This window comes from Lepisosteus oculatus, chromosome 19 (assembly GCF_040954835.1).
Source record: "Lepisosteus oculatus isolate fLepOcu1 chromosome 19, fLepOcu1.hap2, whole genome shotgun sequence".
Taxonomy (NCBI): Eukaryota; Metazoa; Chordata; class Actinopteri; order Semionotiformes; family Lepisosteidae; genus Lepisosteus; species Lepisosteus oculatus.
In genome coordinates, this window is record NC_090714.1 from 11,722,282 (window position 1) to 11,737,685 (window position 15,404).

The 15,404-nt window shown below is 46.0% G+C and overlaps 1 protein-coding gene across 2 annotated transcripts in view; it reads left to right on the plus strand.

Annotated features, from left to right (window-relative positions):
* LOC102689943 (protein kinase C beta type) overlaps window positions 1–15,404 on the plus strand; it is a 149,528-nt gene that overhangs the window by 74,564 nt on the left and 59,560 nt on the right. For both annotated transcript variants that reach the window (XM_069181007.1, XM_069181006.1), the window contains exon 5: window positions 5,376–5,504. In XM_069181007.1, coding sequence (XP_069037108.1) covers window positions 5,376–5,504 — 129 coding nt within the window. The remainder of the gene's footprint in view (window positions 1–5,375; window positions 5,505–15,404) is intronic.

Here is a 15,404-nt window from a genome sequence, read left to right on the forward strand (position 1 = left end):
GATGTAACCAGTTTAGATTCTTAGCTGGGAGGCTAAGTGTAGTGGTGAATAGATGGAGTTCGATTCCAGGCTGCAGTACCTTCTATGCGGAGTTTGCATGGTCTCCCTATATTTGCTTAGGTCTTTGCCAGGTGCTCCTGTTTCACCCCACCTTCCTAACATGCCAAGAAGGTTCAGTAACATCTCTGAGATGTAACTGAGGCAGACCGGTGTCCCACCATTGGGGTATGCTTCTGGGATGGGCTCTGGACTGTGGGGGTTTCTACAAAAACCAAGGTACTTTCTGATATTGGAGGGGTGCTATCTGCTGGTTAGAAAATTACCTGTAAGTATTAATAGTATAGGGAGGTAACAGAGCACAGTGGTTGGCAATACTGCCTTCAGCTGTTGGTTACAATTCCGGTTGTAGGAGTTTTTGTGAATTTACCGGGACAATTTATTAATTGGAGCAGTAAAGCACGAGGTGGTTCTTTTATGGCTATTAGACAATCAATCGTCAGGAACAATCAGCGACGCACACACACACGGATTCAATACACGAGATACGTTTATTAATGCAGAACTTGTGCATATAAAACATATAACAGTCTGCCGGGATACAGATGACAGATCTCACTGTGAGGTTTACCAGATACAAGATATACTGTACGCGATCACAAAGAGTTACAAAACAAGGAATATGCATTCGGTATACTGTTCAGGTGTACTGTTTCATTCGGTCTCAGGAATATGAATTCTACCTTAGCTACCTGTAAGTAAATGCGTTGCTCGTGCGAATTGAATTGATATCAACCCTTGCTGAGATACAGTTGACTTCTCGATCAGCAATGTAGAATATTGGATCACTTATCCAGATATGGATTTGTATTTCCTGGGGGACGGATACAAGAGACCTCTCGGCGCGATGCTGGCTCCTGGTGCGGTTCCGAGTTGCAGGGAGAAGGAAGGAGAGAGAGAGTCTCTCTGCGACGGGCGGGACAGTTGGTGCTCTCCCAGGGACCGACTAGTAGTCCGACTAGCAAAAAGTCTCTCTGCACAGAGGGTGACCGCGTCTGAGCAAGTCACTCTTTAGGGTGGAAGAAACGTGGTCTGCTTCCGGCGTAGTGCTGCTGCTGAATAAAAACTTATTCACAAGAGGCCAAACGGGCACCTCGGTGGTCAAGCGAAGCGTCCGCGTTGGCTGCTAGCGATTCGGGCTTACGTACGTGCTTTTCCCCAGGCCGACACTTTGCCGAAACAAGGGACCAGTCCCTATACAGACAGCACCGGGCCGACAGAATGGCCGGAGAAGCAAAGTTCTGAGCTCTGCCGTGTCTTTTTGCCTAGAACGAAGACGGACAGTGATTGGTTGAGAGTTTGGTGGGCATTTGAGAGCCACGCCCTGCAGGTTCCTGATTGGTTGGTCAACTGTAGGAAGGAGTAACGTTGACCTCTTGACCCCTAGGACCATAAACCAGGTGTTTGTGGCCCTAGGGTCCCGGCGCCAGGAGTGGCCCATCCATTATGATAGCCAGCCATGACTGAGTGCGTCCCCCATTTGGGAGCTGCTCCTTCTTGGAAAGAAAACACTTTAAAACAGGAACTACATGAATAGCTTCTCTGTGGGTGCACCACGGAGGTGAGGAAGAGAGATGGGGGCCTCATTTAGGAAAGCAACACTTAGTTGCTGCTACACGGTCCGGCAGTGCTATCTGCGTGGAGTTTGGATGTTCTCCCTGGGTTGGTGTGTGTTTCCTCTGGGTGCTCTGTCTCTTCCCCCAGTCCAAAAACATTACTGGTGGGTTAATTGGCTTGTGGGAAAGCTGGCCCTGCTGTGTTTGTGTTTGTGTTTGTGTTTGTGTTTGTGTTTGTGTTTGTGTTTGTGTTTGTGTTTGTGTTTGTGTTTGTGTTTGTGTTTGTGTTTGTGTTTGTGTTCGTGTTCGTGTTTGTGTTTGTGTTTGTGTCTGTCGGGCCTGCGATGGGCTGGAATCCTGTCCGGGACGTATCCTGTCTTGCACGGTTTCTTGACAGGATAGGCTCCAGCTCCTCTCTGTCTCTGAATCGGAAGAAGCAGTTCCAAAATGGATTTAGGAAGTATACATTTTAACTCAAAAAGTTTTATCGCACTGTTAAAAATAAAATCAATGGCCTCACCCCCCTTCTATACTGTAGCACCAGAGTACTACTGACAGTACTGCTACAGTACTACTGACAAGCTTTCAAGTGTAACTGTAAAGTGTAACTGTAATGGTGTTTTTAATGGGATTTTTAACCTTGCATAAATGTGAGTGTCGTTCATGCAGGGGGAAAATGATTTACAGAAGAAGGGCTTGTTTGCAAAATCAAACAGCTGGCAAAAATGACCTGAAATAAAATTGTATCTCTTGTCTCACAGTGACATCTAATGACTTATGTGTGTTACTAACTGCCTTTTGCAAAGCCATTTGGAAGCCTGTTAAAAGGCGCTTTTGAGGAACTGTGGCAGAATACTACACACCGCTGATAAGACGTGGCTATTGGACTACAGTTAAATGCGTTACCTGAGTGTCAAAAGACAGTAGTGGAGTCCTGCAACAGTGGGGTACCGCAGAGTCTCAGGAAGCTTTTGATTGATTAGTTAATTGATTTACATGTAAAGTGCCTGACATACAGTGTAGGAGATGATCTGTGAGAGCTGTTGTGGATGTCACTGGCTCAGTATCTCGTTGCATTCCCTTGTGTAAACTGCACGCTTGTCTGCTCTGTACATATTAGTTGGAGGAAGATGGAGCTCCAAAGACATGCCATTCTGTCTTTCTGACTGTGTCCACTGTGCGTCCCAAGGTGATGCACAGCCAGTTGTCCAAACTCAAATCTTTAACCTAAAAGCCTAAAAGCCATCCTGACTGCCTTTAAGCCATCAGCTTATTGTTAGCCATCGAATCGTTTTTTGCATAAAGAGAAGCCTACACATACAGCAGGTCCTCATAACTTTATTACGTCTTCTGTAAATCACTTTCTCCCTGTGCATGCATTAACGACACTCACATTTATGTACGGTTAAAATTCCCATTGAAAAGGCTTATTGATGACACAACTTTACAGTTACAGTTACACTGTAAACAGATACATTGGCAGCAGTCATTTAACCCTAGGTAATCGCAGGCGTCAATAGAAACGGCAGCCTCGCGGATTGAAATACGAGCCTCAAGAAGAAACAAGCGGCCGCTGAACTTCCCCAGCACTGACTGCGATCAAAATGACTTGGGGGTTCCAAATCTGTATCGTTATCAGTGCAGGCATGTACGCATGCCCCTGCCGGGTCTGCTGCAGGTTCTGTCGAGACGTATTGAACGCCCTCCCGCGTTCACACGGGCCTCGGTGACGATGACGGCCGTAACGTGACCCAGCCGTGTTACGAGTGCCCCGGCCGTGCTGGGGGCTATCGTTACCTGGGTGGAATTTCTCTCCTGCGAGCGCGAGACGGTGTGTGTCTGCTGGCTCTCGGCATCACGTCACCTGTCTGCGCCCGGCCCGTGTCACCCGGCTCCTGTTCCCCGGGGCGGTGTCCCGTATGCGTGTGTCGGGATGCGTGCTCCTGTTACCTAAGTGAAAGGACCTGATGAAAGCCGTTGTCCAGGCGTGAAAGAGCAAGCAGTTCTCCTTACCTGGGCCTGAGTATCGGCTGTGTGCCTTATGAATTCTGCAGGGAAGTTTTATTGTCATAAGAGATTCCTCCCTCCCCTCTTCACTGCTCTCAGACTGGACCTTACCTTTAAATGCTCTCTTCTCCATTTGTCTGTGGGGAGTCGAGCCCTACCTAAACACCAGGGGTTTCAGTTTTAAGCTGACAGGTGGATCCTCCTGTCCGTCTCTGGCAGGTTACTGGTGGGGGGTCACTCGAGACCCCCCTGGTCAGAGCTCCATGCCTTATAGCTGGGGTTCTTTACCTGGGGTGCTTGCACACTCTCGGGGTGCAGTAGAGGTCTGCTACCCGACCTGAGCCGGACGGGGCCCGACAAAGTATCGGGTTTGGGGTCGGTTTTTCACTTACAACTTCGGGCTCGGGTTTGTTTTCTAATAAGCGAAAATGAATTATTATTATTATTATTTTATGTTTGCATTTTTTTATTATAAGAAATTTGTAACTCAATTTTTTTTGCGCGCTCGCTCGCTCGTTCTCTCTCTCTCTCGTACTGTACGTGTGTAACAGAGCCTGCCTAGCTAGCTGTTCGCAATGGATGAAATAAAACTTAAACTCACAAAGGGCGAACTACTCAAAATGCCAAATGAGTTTGGGGACGGCTTCGTTATGGAAACATTATGACCTAAATACCAGTTTTCCTCAGCGTTTTCTCAGGACCATATTTCTCGGCATTCTCTGTCTATTAACTCGAACGCAAAGCATCGTAAAACAGCGCCTAAGAGAATCCGTCTCCGTGTGGGCATGTGTGTCTACTCGCTCTGAGAGGAAAAGAGCGTGACCGATTTTGGGGTTCGGGTCGGGTTCGGGTTTCAAATTTGGCAGTACCAGTCGGGCTCGGTCGGGTCGGGTCTCAAGGTCTCGGGTATGGGCCGGGTTCGGGCTTCATGCCCGTGCAGACCTCTAGGGTGCAGTAAGAGAATCCACGGGGTGTGAGAGTAACGTATAATTTTAAACGTAGATATACTCCAATTTCATCACAACAGATGAAGAGAGGGAGCCACACCAATATACAGTATATATATATACACGTTTGGGTCAGAATTTGTTTTTGGTGTCACCAACATCCTGCATGTGTCTAAGCAGATACAGCAAACTGCCGCGTACCACAACAATTCAAACTTAAATTTAACACCGCTGTGAACACCTGCCCGTCTCCTGTCAACACAGTGTTAAAACTACTGCTCATTTTCCCTCTGATCCTTCAGGGGAACTGATCTTTCTGTTGCTTGTGTTATTAAAATAATTCTACTGCATAACCCGCTCAAAGCTTTGACATAATTATGTTTATTACATTATTAGGGAATTATTGCTTTCAAAAAGTAATTAGTCGAGTTGGATTTGAAATATGCACCTACCAATCTATTAAACAGCCTAAAAAACACAATCAAAACTGCTAATTATTGTTTTTGGTGGGAGCGTTGGGCTACCATGTATTGCTGTAGGGGCTGTGAGGTGTCTACAAGGTTAGGAACCTCTGCTTGATGGGTTCCTGGAGGTTTTGGAAAAGCGTTTGGAAAATGGTGGACATTTTCTGAAGGGGGTTTTCAGGAATGACCGGGAATGGGACATCCTGGAGAAGGCTGGCTGGGGCCAGTCCGGTGGGACTGTGTGGTATCGTGTGTCCACAGTACAGTGGGTGTAAACGTGTATTAACAGAAGGCTGAGGTGTACAGAACTGGAATCACCCCCGGTCTTATTTTTGTGTCCTCAGACTGCATGATGAACATCCATAAGCGCTGCGTGGCCAACGTGCCCAGCCTGTGCGGGACGGACCACACGGAGCGCCGGGGCCGGATCTACATCAGGGCCGAGATCAAGAGCAACATCCTGACGGTGCACAGTGAGTCCGGCACACCGGTCCGAAACGCGCTCTCTGGGCAAAGTCTTGTGTGTGCGTGGCGACAGTCCGGGTCGCGGTGGGCTAACGGTCTACCCGTGGATATAGAAAACCATGAGCAGAAAGTGCTGATGCTGTTCGGGTTTTGTCAGTTTCCGTCTCGTCCTGTGGTTATCAGTGAGATTGTGCTGCCACCTAGTGGACAGAAAAGGAATCGGAAAAAATCCTTGTGATCGCTCCTTTCATCCCAAAAGCATCCTTATAATAATAATAATTGCTTACACTTATATAGCGCTTTTCTGGACACTCCACTCAAACCGCTTTACAGGTAATGGGGATCCCCTCCACCACCACCAATGTGCAGCACCCAGCTGGATAATGCGATGGCAGCCATAGTGCGCCAGTACGCTCACCACACACCAGCTCTCAGTGGGGAGGAGAGCAGAGTAATGAAGCCAATTCATAGAGGGGGATTATTAGGAGGCCATGATTGGTAAAGGCCAGTGGGAAATTTGTCCAGAACACTGGGGTTACACCCCTACTCTTTTCGAGAAACGCCCTGGGATTTTTAATGACCACAGAGAGTCAGGACCTCGGTTTTACGTGTCATCCGAAGGACAGCGCCTGTTCCCGTCACTATACTGGGGCATTAGGACCCACATGGACCGCAGGGTGAGCGCCCCCTGCTGGCCCCACTAACACCTCTTCCAGCAGCAACCTTAGTTTTTCCCCAGGACGTCTCCCATCCAGGTACTGACCAGACTCACACCTGCTGGGCTTCAGTGGGCTGCCAGTTGTGAGTTCCAGAGTGATATGGCTGCTGGCTATTTCGGCATTTATACACAGAGGAGAGAACCATATCATTCATCATTGAAGTACAGCCCCCACAGGCGTAGATATAACATGTACTGTACACAGTTTTTCATTGAATTGAACAATCCCTACTATAACTCTCCCTGGTCTTCTTCACACTCACCGGCCACCACACCATGCTCTTCCCAGCTAGGAAGTACCCGTCCACTGTGCTTCTCTTCGTCTTCCACATGGACTAGACGGGAGAGAGACAGAGTCAGGTCCGCTAAATCCACACCCCCAAGCGCACAAACCCAGCATGTCCAGCCTTCCTCTGACAAACAGCGGCCATTCTGCACCAGCAGCCCAACTGGGCAGCAGATCAGGAGGAGAGAAACGGCTGCGCCAATCGAATTGAAGGAGGAAACGAGTGAGGTCATGGGTGGCAGTGTGGCGCAGGGGGTAGCTCCAGCAGAACCTGACAGTGCTGGGGCCCCGGGTTGCATTCCAGTCCTGGGGTTGCTGTCTGCGTGGAGTTTGCATGTTCTCCCTGTGTTCTGGTGGGCTTGCTCGGGGTGCTCCAGATTCCTCCCACAGTCCAGAAACATACTAGTAGGTGAATTGGCTTCTGGGAAACTTGGCGCTGGTGTGGGTGTGTGTCTGTGTTTGCGTCAGTTTGCCCTACAATGGACTGGTATCCCATGTGGGTTGTACCCTGCCACCCGCCTGCTGCTTGGATTTGCTCTGGCTCTCCCGTGATCCTGAATTGGAAGAAACGGTTAGAAAACAGTGGGATGAAGGAATCAAGGGAGTACGAGCCCAGAGTGAAATTTAACCAGTCGCTTTCAAAAACTGCTGCCGGAACATTAATGACCTACACATTGCCCAGTACTTCAAATATTAAATAAACGCCTTTTCCTGTTTTTCTTTATATTGTGATTAAATAATATTTCTAAAAATTACATGTTTTAAAATGAATCAACTTAAAAAAAAACTGGAAAAAAGGCCTCCTTTCAAGATAGATAATAGAAAGAAAGTGAGCGTGACTAAAGGTTAAGTTTCGTTTTTTCAACATAGGCGCCTGCTGTCTGGTGGCCCATTGCAGGGTGAGCTCTGTGGTCACGGGTTCGAGGGTGGCTCATGTCGATGGCTGACTGTGACAGCGATTTCCCCAAGCTCCACACGATTGGCTGAGCAACAGAGAGGGTTAGGATGGGAGCTGCCATCTCCCTCATGCCGTCAGTGAGAGACACGCCTCTCATCCAATCGGTGGTTAACTTCCAGTATGGGGCGGAGCCTGCAATGCGAAAGAGGGCGTGGTCAGGATGTGGGCGTGTCGGGACTGAGTCTGGCTGTATTAGAACAATTAAAATTGAGAGGAATACTTGTAACCAGTTTGACCTCTACGGAAGGAAAAAAACGAATCAAACTTCTTCCTATGTTGTCTCAGACTGTAGCAGAAAAGCTGGTCAACGCATCCGTCTTTTCTAGAATTGATTACTATAATTCCTCGCTCGCTGGGGTATCTATATCCACCCTAAACAAATTTCAGTATGTCCAGAATTCGGCAGACAGGTTGTGGGCAAGCAATCATGTGTCTTGTCCTGTAGTCCTTGTACTGGCATCCTATCAGGTGTCGTGTTGACTTCAAAATCCTCATGCTCGCTTATAAGGCTCTACGTGGCTTGGTCCTCAGTACCTATCTGGCATTTCATCTTTCTACTCCCCAACTCACAGCCTCTTTTCTCCTGTTTGTCCTCTAAGCTTGTTTACACTCAATGGGTGACAGGATCTTCTCTTGCTGCACCCCAAAGCTCTGGATGTCTATCCCCAAGGATGCCAGAGAGTCACCTACCCTGAGTGCATTCAAATCCAGACTCAAACCCTGCTTCTTCAAAAAAGGCTTTTGTTTATTTGGTGTGTGTGTGTCTACATCTTGCATTCCTTACTACATTTTAAATCCTGGTTGTTTCTTTGCCGAATTTTCTTATTTCCCGTCATTATTACCGTTTCCCTTTAAAGAAGAGCAGCAGTCCCGGTTTCTCAGACCAGTCATTATCTATTACATAAAATGAATTCGTCGACAGTCTAGAAAAAATTGACAAATTTTGAATTAAGCACAAAATTGTGAACTTTGTAAGTTGCCATTTTCAGTTGTCTTTGTAAGACACGTAAGTCGCCACGTCGTCAAGGGTTCGGGAGAAGTGTGATGTGAAGTGGCCCTTCCTGCTCACTAGTCATCGTACTGACTAATGTAATGTGATGTACCAGTGAATAAAGAGAGATTGTGCAGCAGATAATAATAATAATAATAATAATAATAATAATAATAATAATAATAATAATAAACTTTATTTTCTATAGCGCCTTTAAAGGTGGCTTCTCAAAGGGCTTTACAGGATGACAACAACAATAAATAAGAAGAATACACAAGATAAAACACAATTACAATATATGGAGGAGACTGTGGATGGTGGTACTAAGAAAAGCAGAGGGGTGAAGAATGGAACCTGTTCAGTAAAGACTTTTCTGAAGAAGAGGGTTCTGAGTCTGGATTTGAAGGAGTTTAGAGAAGGTGACTCTCTGATATCCTTGGGGAGAGAGTTCAAGAGCTTGGGGGCATAACAAGAGAAGGTCCTGTCACCCATACAATGTAGATGGGCTTGGGGAACAGTAAGGAGAGCAGAATTAGAAGAGCGAAGGTTGCGAGGTGGGGAGGAGGGTGATAATAGTTCAGACAGGTACTGAGGTGCCAAGCCATGCAGAGCCTTACAGGTGAGCATGAGGATTTTAAAGTCTACATGGAATTTGACCGGAAGCCAGTGCAAGGACTCCAGGATAGGAGTAATGTGAACACTTGCACTAAACCTGGTCAGGATTCTGGCTGCTGAATTTTGGACATACTGCAGTTTGTTCAGAGTAGATTTAGATACCCCAGCGAGTAGAGCATTACAGTAGTCAATTCGAGATGATATGCTATATGATATTAGCATTGTGGTTCCCCTTTAACTACCTTTATTACTTATCCTGTAAAGCACTTTGAGAGCATACTTTTAAAGGCGCTATATAAAACAGGTTTATTATCATTGTGGATGAGACAGTTACAGTGCCTTTTCCACCTGTGTCTGTTCGCCGTCACTTGTTCAGTTAGTAAAAGCCGTTTAGTCAGAAATAACAGCCAGCACGCTGAAGACAGGCAGCATAAAGTTCTGTGTGCCGACACTGGAAACCGTATCCTTGAATATATCTGAGTATATCTGACACTCAGAATGTCAAATGGCTTTTGAGTCATTTGAAAAGTCATTTGAGAAAAGGAGTTAAGTAGAATTCTAAGTATAAAAGCAGATCCATTAACTCATCTGTTAGCACTGAAGATATAGAGCTTAGCTGGATTGAAATCCAGCAGAGACAGTGAAGCACTGACTTGCAGTACAGCCTGCTGCACCACTGATTAAGTCTGGCTTCTGTCCCTGTTGCTGCTGCTCATTGTTTCCCCACTAGATGGCGATGACAACCTATCTTACAGGAAGCCTGCCTTTTGCCTGAGAAGAGCAGACAGTTTAAGAGAGGGATGTGAGGCTCTGGAAAAAAAAATGCTGTTCGTGCATTGCAAAGGCATATTAAATTGATAATACATTGCTTCCTGGAATGTGCTGCATGAAGGATGAGTATAATTAAGCAGAAAACAAATAAGCTTGCAGAACTGGCAAACGTGAAGGATGCGCTGAGGCATGTGGCATCTTGAATTGATCTCGGTGGGGTGGGGGTGTGATGGAGCAGAGCCAGCTGATGCCACGGCTTGCATGATGCCCACTCCAGAGGGCACCCTGGGACGGCGGCAGCTCGATCCGAGCCCCCACCCCTTGTTTAAGCCCCGAAAAACGCCGGAGCCCCGAGGCTCACACCTTGCAGCCGTTTTCACTGAAGTTATCTCGATCTGAACGCCCAGCAGAAGCAGTGGGACCCGTCTATATTGTGTTTCTCCTCTGAGCTCTGCCAGTAACCCGATCCATAACAGACCACGTCTCCTACAGACACTGTAACAGCAGACGCGGCTCGTCCAGCACATACTCAATTACCGGGTGTTTTCTTCTGGATTAGTGTTCGCTGTGACAATTGCCTTCTCAGACGTGACGATCAGTGGTTCTCCGAGTGGCGCAGACCTAGCTCACACCCCACCCCCGAGAAATTATTTCCCTCCCCGGTTGTGAGTTGGACCTCCCCCCCTCCCGCTCCTCGTGCTGGGTTAAGGCTGGAAAGTACATTAGGAGATCAATAGCACAATGATTGACCCAGATCCCTCCCAGAGAGAAATAAACATTTGTCATTAACAGGCTATTGGATTGTACTGCTCTTCGTGTCGGTAAGTGCCCGCGTGAATTTCATGGTCAGAGAGCTTATATAGGGTTGGCAGAGCTGGGCAAGGAGGTGAGAGCCGTTGCCAGTGTTGTAATGCGAGCGCTTAACATACTGTTTTGGAAAAAGATGGGCACGGCTGCTGTTTGCATTTCTGAGCGCATGCGAAAGCATGCTGTTTTCCCTGAACTCACATTTTTTTTTTCCTTTTTGTATACCTGGGAAGGGCAGGGCATGTTCACCGTCAGTAACCTGGCTGTTCTGACCTCTCCAATCAAAGTCCCCATGTAAGCCTTCCTCAGAGAATCTAGGCTAGATGCATCAGTCCATCCATGTCCTCATCCCTACGCTTGATCGCAGTACTCAGCAGAGCACACACATATGGCTTGTCCGCCTGCTCTTTACAGCCGAGCACGAGCAAGAGAATTAAAATGTAAAATATTTGTCCATATGTGCTGAGAGACAACGAGGCATGTATTAATTTGAGGTCGTTAGTGAAGCTTTAAATGTCTCTGAAATAGGAGATTACGTTTTATACTGTGTGTGCCCAAGATTGAACACATCATTAGTTTTGGACAGGGTTTATAATTCTTTATCTGGGAGCCCAATAATGATTTTTTGAGCGAAATAATTCCAGTTTATTTTCCACTCAATCAGCCAACGCTCAGCTGTTTAAAGGGCTGGTTGGTGCCATTTATCCTACAGAATGACATATGGGTTTTTAATTGGTCCAGCAAATAATGTTGAGCACACAGCTTTTAAGATGCGCTCTTCCCACAATGCCCGGTGTTCAACTTCCCCTTGCTGTCAAGACCAGCTCCGGGAGAAAGCGAAGGAAACCTAAAGCATTTATCTCCTCGGTCTGGGATTTGGCAAGCGGTGTTGGAAGCACATTCTGGGTAGCGTCCCAGCCTGCACTGCATGTGGAACTCGTGTCAGTGCAGATGAGACGAAAGTTACTGAAGAGGAACCACAACTGCTGCAGCTAGTTGTTTTTACTTGGCTTCCTAAGTAGAGCTGTACTAGCACATATGTGAAAGCAAAGAGCAGCAAATCTTGGTGCTGGGCTAGCACACTGTGGAAAACATGCATTTTTAAAAACTAGCACAGGGAATTGGGTCACCTAGGAAACTTGTAGGGGGAATATGTTCTGATCACCAAGTGGTGCATTCTGTATTTGCTTTGTAGTTTTTTTCTGTCATGCTTTGTGCTTCTCAACCATGCTGCCATGGACAGTGGAAATAAACCTGCATTCAGCACCTGCTTGATGGCTTGTGTATCTGAAAGCAGAGATATTTACATATTTCATACATAGTACAACATATGAATGCGTTGCATGCATGTATTATTTTACCTTGGTGTATGCACAGTATATCGTGTCAACACCACATTTTGTTGTCCTGATTATTGTGAACCCAAACCAAAAGTGTCGAGCGCACGTTTGTGAATCCCGTTCAACTGAGGGAATTACAGCCTCTTCTTCTGACACTCAGTTTAATCGAATCCATTTTTTTCTTAAATAACCAAAAGGATTTATATTTACGAATTAAAACATTTTGGAGAAAATAATAATTAAGAGTCAGCGCATTGTGAAATAATATGTGAACCCCTAGTATATTTAGTAGACATACTGTAAGGTTGTAATTAGAATCAGGTGATTCAATGATTGGGTAACAAACAAGACCTGAGTCTTGGCATCCCTGTCCTGTGTGGTGGTCAGACGCTTTGTGATTTTGGTCTTCAGCATACAGATTAGCAGGAACACGCCGTGCCACATTCAGAGACTTCAGAAACAGAGGGGTTTGTGCTCATCAGTCTGGAGAGCGTTACAGAACCGTTTCTAAACATCTGGGGGCCCTTCCATCCACTGTCACTGACAGACGGTCTGCGAATGGCAAACATTCAAGACAACAGTGACTCTGCAGAAGACTGGTCATCTTGCCAAGATCCACAACAATGTGGAAAGCTACCCAAGAAGTGACAAAGGACCCCTGGGTAACATCGAGGGATCCGCAGGTCCCTCTCGCTGCGAATAATAGCAGCGTTCATGCCTCTGCCATCAGGAAAAGACTGAACGAGAACGAGTTTTAATGGCAGCATAGCCAGGAAGAAACCATCGCTCTCTAAAGATAACATCGCCTCTCGTCTCCGTTTCTCCAAAGAGTACCTGGATGATCCACGAGACTTACTGGAAGCCTGTTCTCTGGGCAGAGGGGTCAAAAGAGAAATGTTTTGTGTTGAACGAACCAAACACAGGCTTCCAACAGAAGAACCTCATCCCGACGGTCAAGCATGGTGGGTTCATGGTTTGGACCAACTTTGCAGCCTCGGGTCCCAGACAGACCATGAATTCAGTTGTGTTTCGGCAAGTTCTGGAGGAGGATGTCAGAGCATCCATTCATCAGCTGAAGCTGCGCTGAAGTGGCTCATGCTTTGATGCAGAAATATTTAATATAAGGTAGGCTGTGTACTTTTGTCCAACTGAGCAATCTTGCTTTCATAAAATATACCAACATTTTAATGACTGATGATTAACATGCTGTAATACACAGTTCAAAATTAAAACCTCAAATGCTGTACATGAGAGGTTAAGCTCCCCCTGGCGGTTTTACAAGGTGACGCCGGATAGTTTCCGGCATGACGTCAAATGACGCGATTAACCGCGTGATACTGCGCGATACCGCGTGATACTGCGACACGCCCACCGGGGTATGCCGCGAAATACCCCACCCATTTTGAATGGCTGCATCTGTAACAAGACAACAATCCTAACCCTGCAAAGCTGATCTACGACACAACGGCTGGAGAAGAGATTTTGAATTTCTGGATTGGCCAAAGGAAATCTGAGGTCTAAACCCCACTGAAATGTTATGGCAGGACCTGAAGCAAGGAAAGATGTACAGTGGTTGAGATCATTGCTGCCTAAGGAGGCCCCAGCAGTTTCTGAATACAAAGGTTCCTGTATTCATGTGAGGATATTTACTGTTAGATAATATTGTTGATTACTGTAGATAATCCAAATGTATCTTACACTGTACTTTTGTTATTTTTGTTACATTTTGTTGTTTTTTTGTATCTTATCTTTTTGTATTAATTGAGTTAGCTTAATATCCGTAAAAGCTATTCACAAAGATTGTTTCAATTCTGAAATATAGAAGAATACAGACCAATCTAGGGGGACTGAAGGAGGAATGAGTCTTTTCTTGCTTCAGAAAGGTTAGCAGCTCTTGGCCTTTTGTTGATCCTGGTCCAGTAATTTAACCTCAGTCCTTCATCAGCTGGGGGCTATGAATCTCTGTACAGGCCAGAACAAGAAGAATTTGAAGATGGGTGGGAACCAAATGTGGAAACCACATGTATATCTATGAATTGGCTTCATTACTCTGCTCCCCTCCCCACTGATAGCTGGTGTGTGGGGAGCGTTCTGGCGCACTATGGCTGCCTTCACATCATCCAGGTGGGGCTGCACACTGGTGGTGGAGGGGAGTCCCTATTGCCTGTAAAGCGTTTTGAGTGCAGTGTCCAGAAAAACGCTGTATAAGTGTAAGCAATTATTGTGAATTATTATTATTATTATTATTATTTCTATATACATAGCAATGCAGTGTATAGTAATGCAAATGGCTCTGCATGCATCTAGTTATGTGAAATATCACTTGTTTTAATAGAGAGCTGCTCTGTGCTCCTTTTGCATCACAGGCACGGCAGGGAATTATGAATGAGCATGATGCTCCAAAGCTCTCCTCTCTGATTGGCTGTCTCCCCTTACCGGCCCCGCCTTCCGCTCTCCCATTGAGCTCAGCATGAGTAGTAGTGACTAGTTTATATTGTATATTGATCGTGAAAGCACTGTTTATATTGCATTAGGGCCCCTAAGGGGAAATGTAGCGTTTAGACTTTTAATCAGTTAGGGGAAATTTATGACAGGGCCTCTCTGATATCGATCCCCTCTTCCCCATGGTTGCTACTGGGCTGTACTGTGTCAACCATCCACAGAGCAGAGGTGACCAGCCGGAATGCATACAAACTTTGCCCTGCTAGAAGCTAGTTGTTTTTTTTTTAACTGATGGGAATTTTTCAGGGTTCTCGCGTCTTTAAGAGTCAGGGGTCTTTATTTATCTTTATTCTTCAGTGGCTTTTCACAATGCAGGACTTCGACGATTTCCACCCTGTATTGTGTGTGGCCAATGAATAATAAAAAGTTAGTACGAGTGAAAGCCAAGCATAAGGCAGTACCAGTGCCCTCTCCGGCAATCGTTTGCAAGATAGGCCCGGGCACATTTTATAAACTCTTTAATTACATTTTCTTAACCTTTCAACAGTTAATGAAAGAGTCTCATTCTGTTTGCAGAACCTGACAGCCTCTCATGCAGCACACAGCCCATAACCTATCGGAGCCCCCACAGTTTTAATCTGCCATGCTGTCTTTTATAATTTAATGTCACATCACGGTGGTGCAGATCTGCTGAGTGTACAGCAAGATGAATGAAGGAATTGCTCGCTGTTCACTGCAAAGTCCTGTCACTTAAGCCTAATGAATACTTGAAATCTGGAATAGAAATCCAATTGCTATTCCCTTCATAAGAAGGTTATTTTTCACTCTCTCTCCCTTTTTTTTTCTGAGGCTTTTCATTTATTTGAAAAATTGTTGTAAGTCCTGTAGATTATGTACAGCATGTTGTCAAAAGCAATTATCCCACATCAGCCTCTGTGTGCTGGCTTCATCCCCTAACTGCTTCCAGTTATAATACAGAT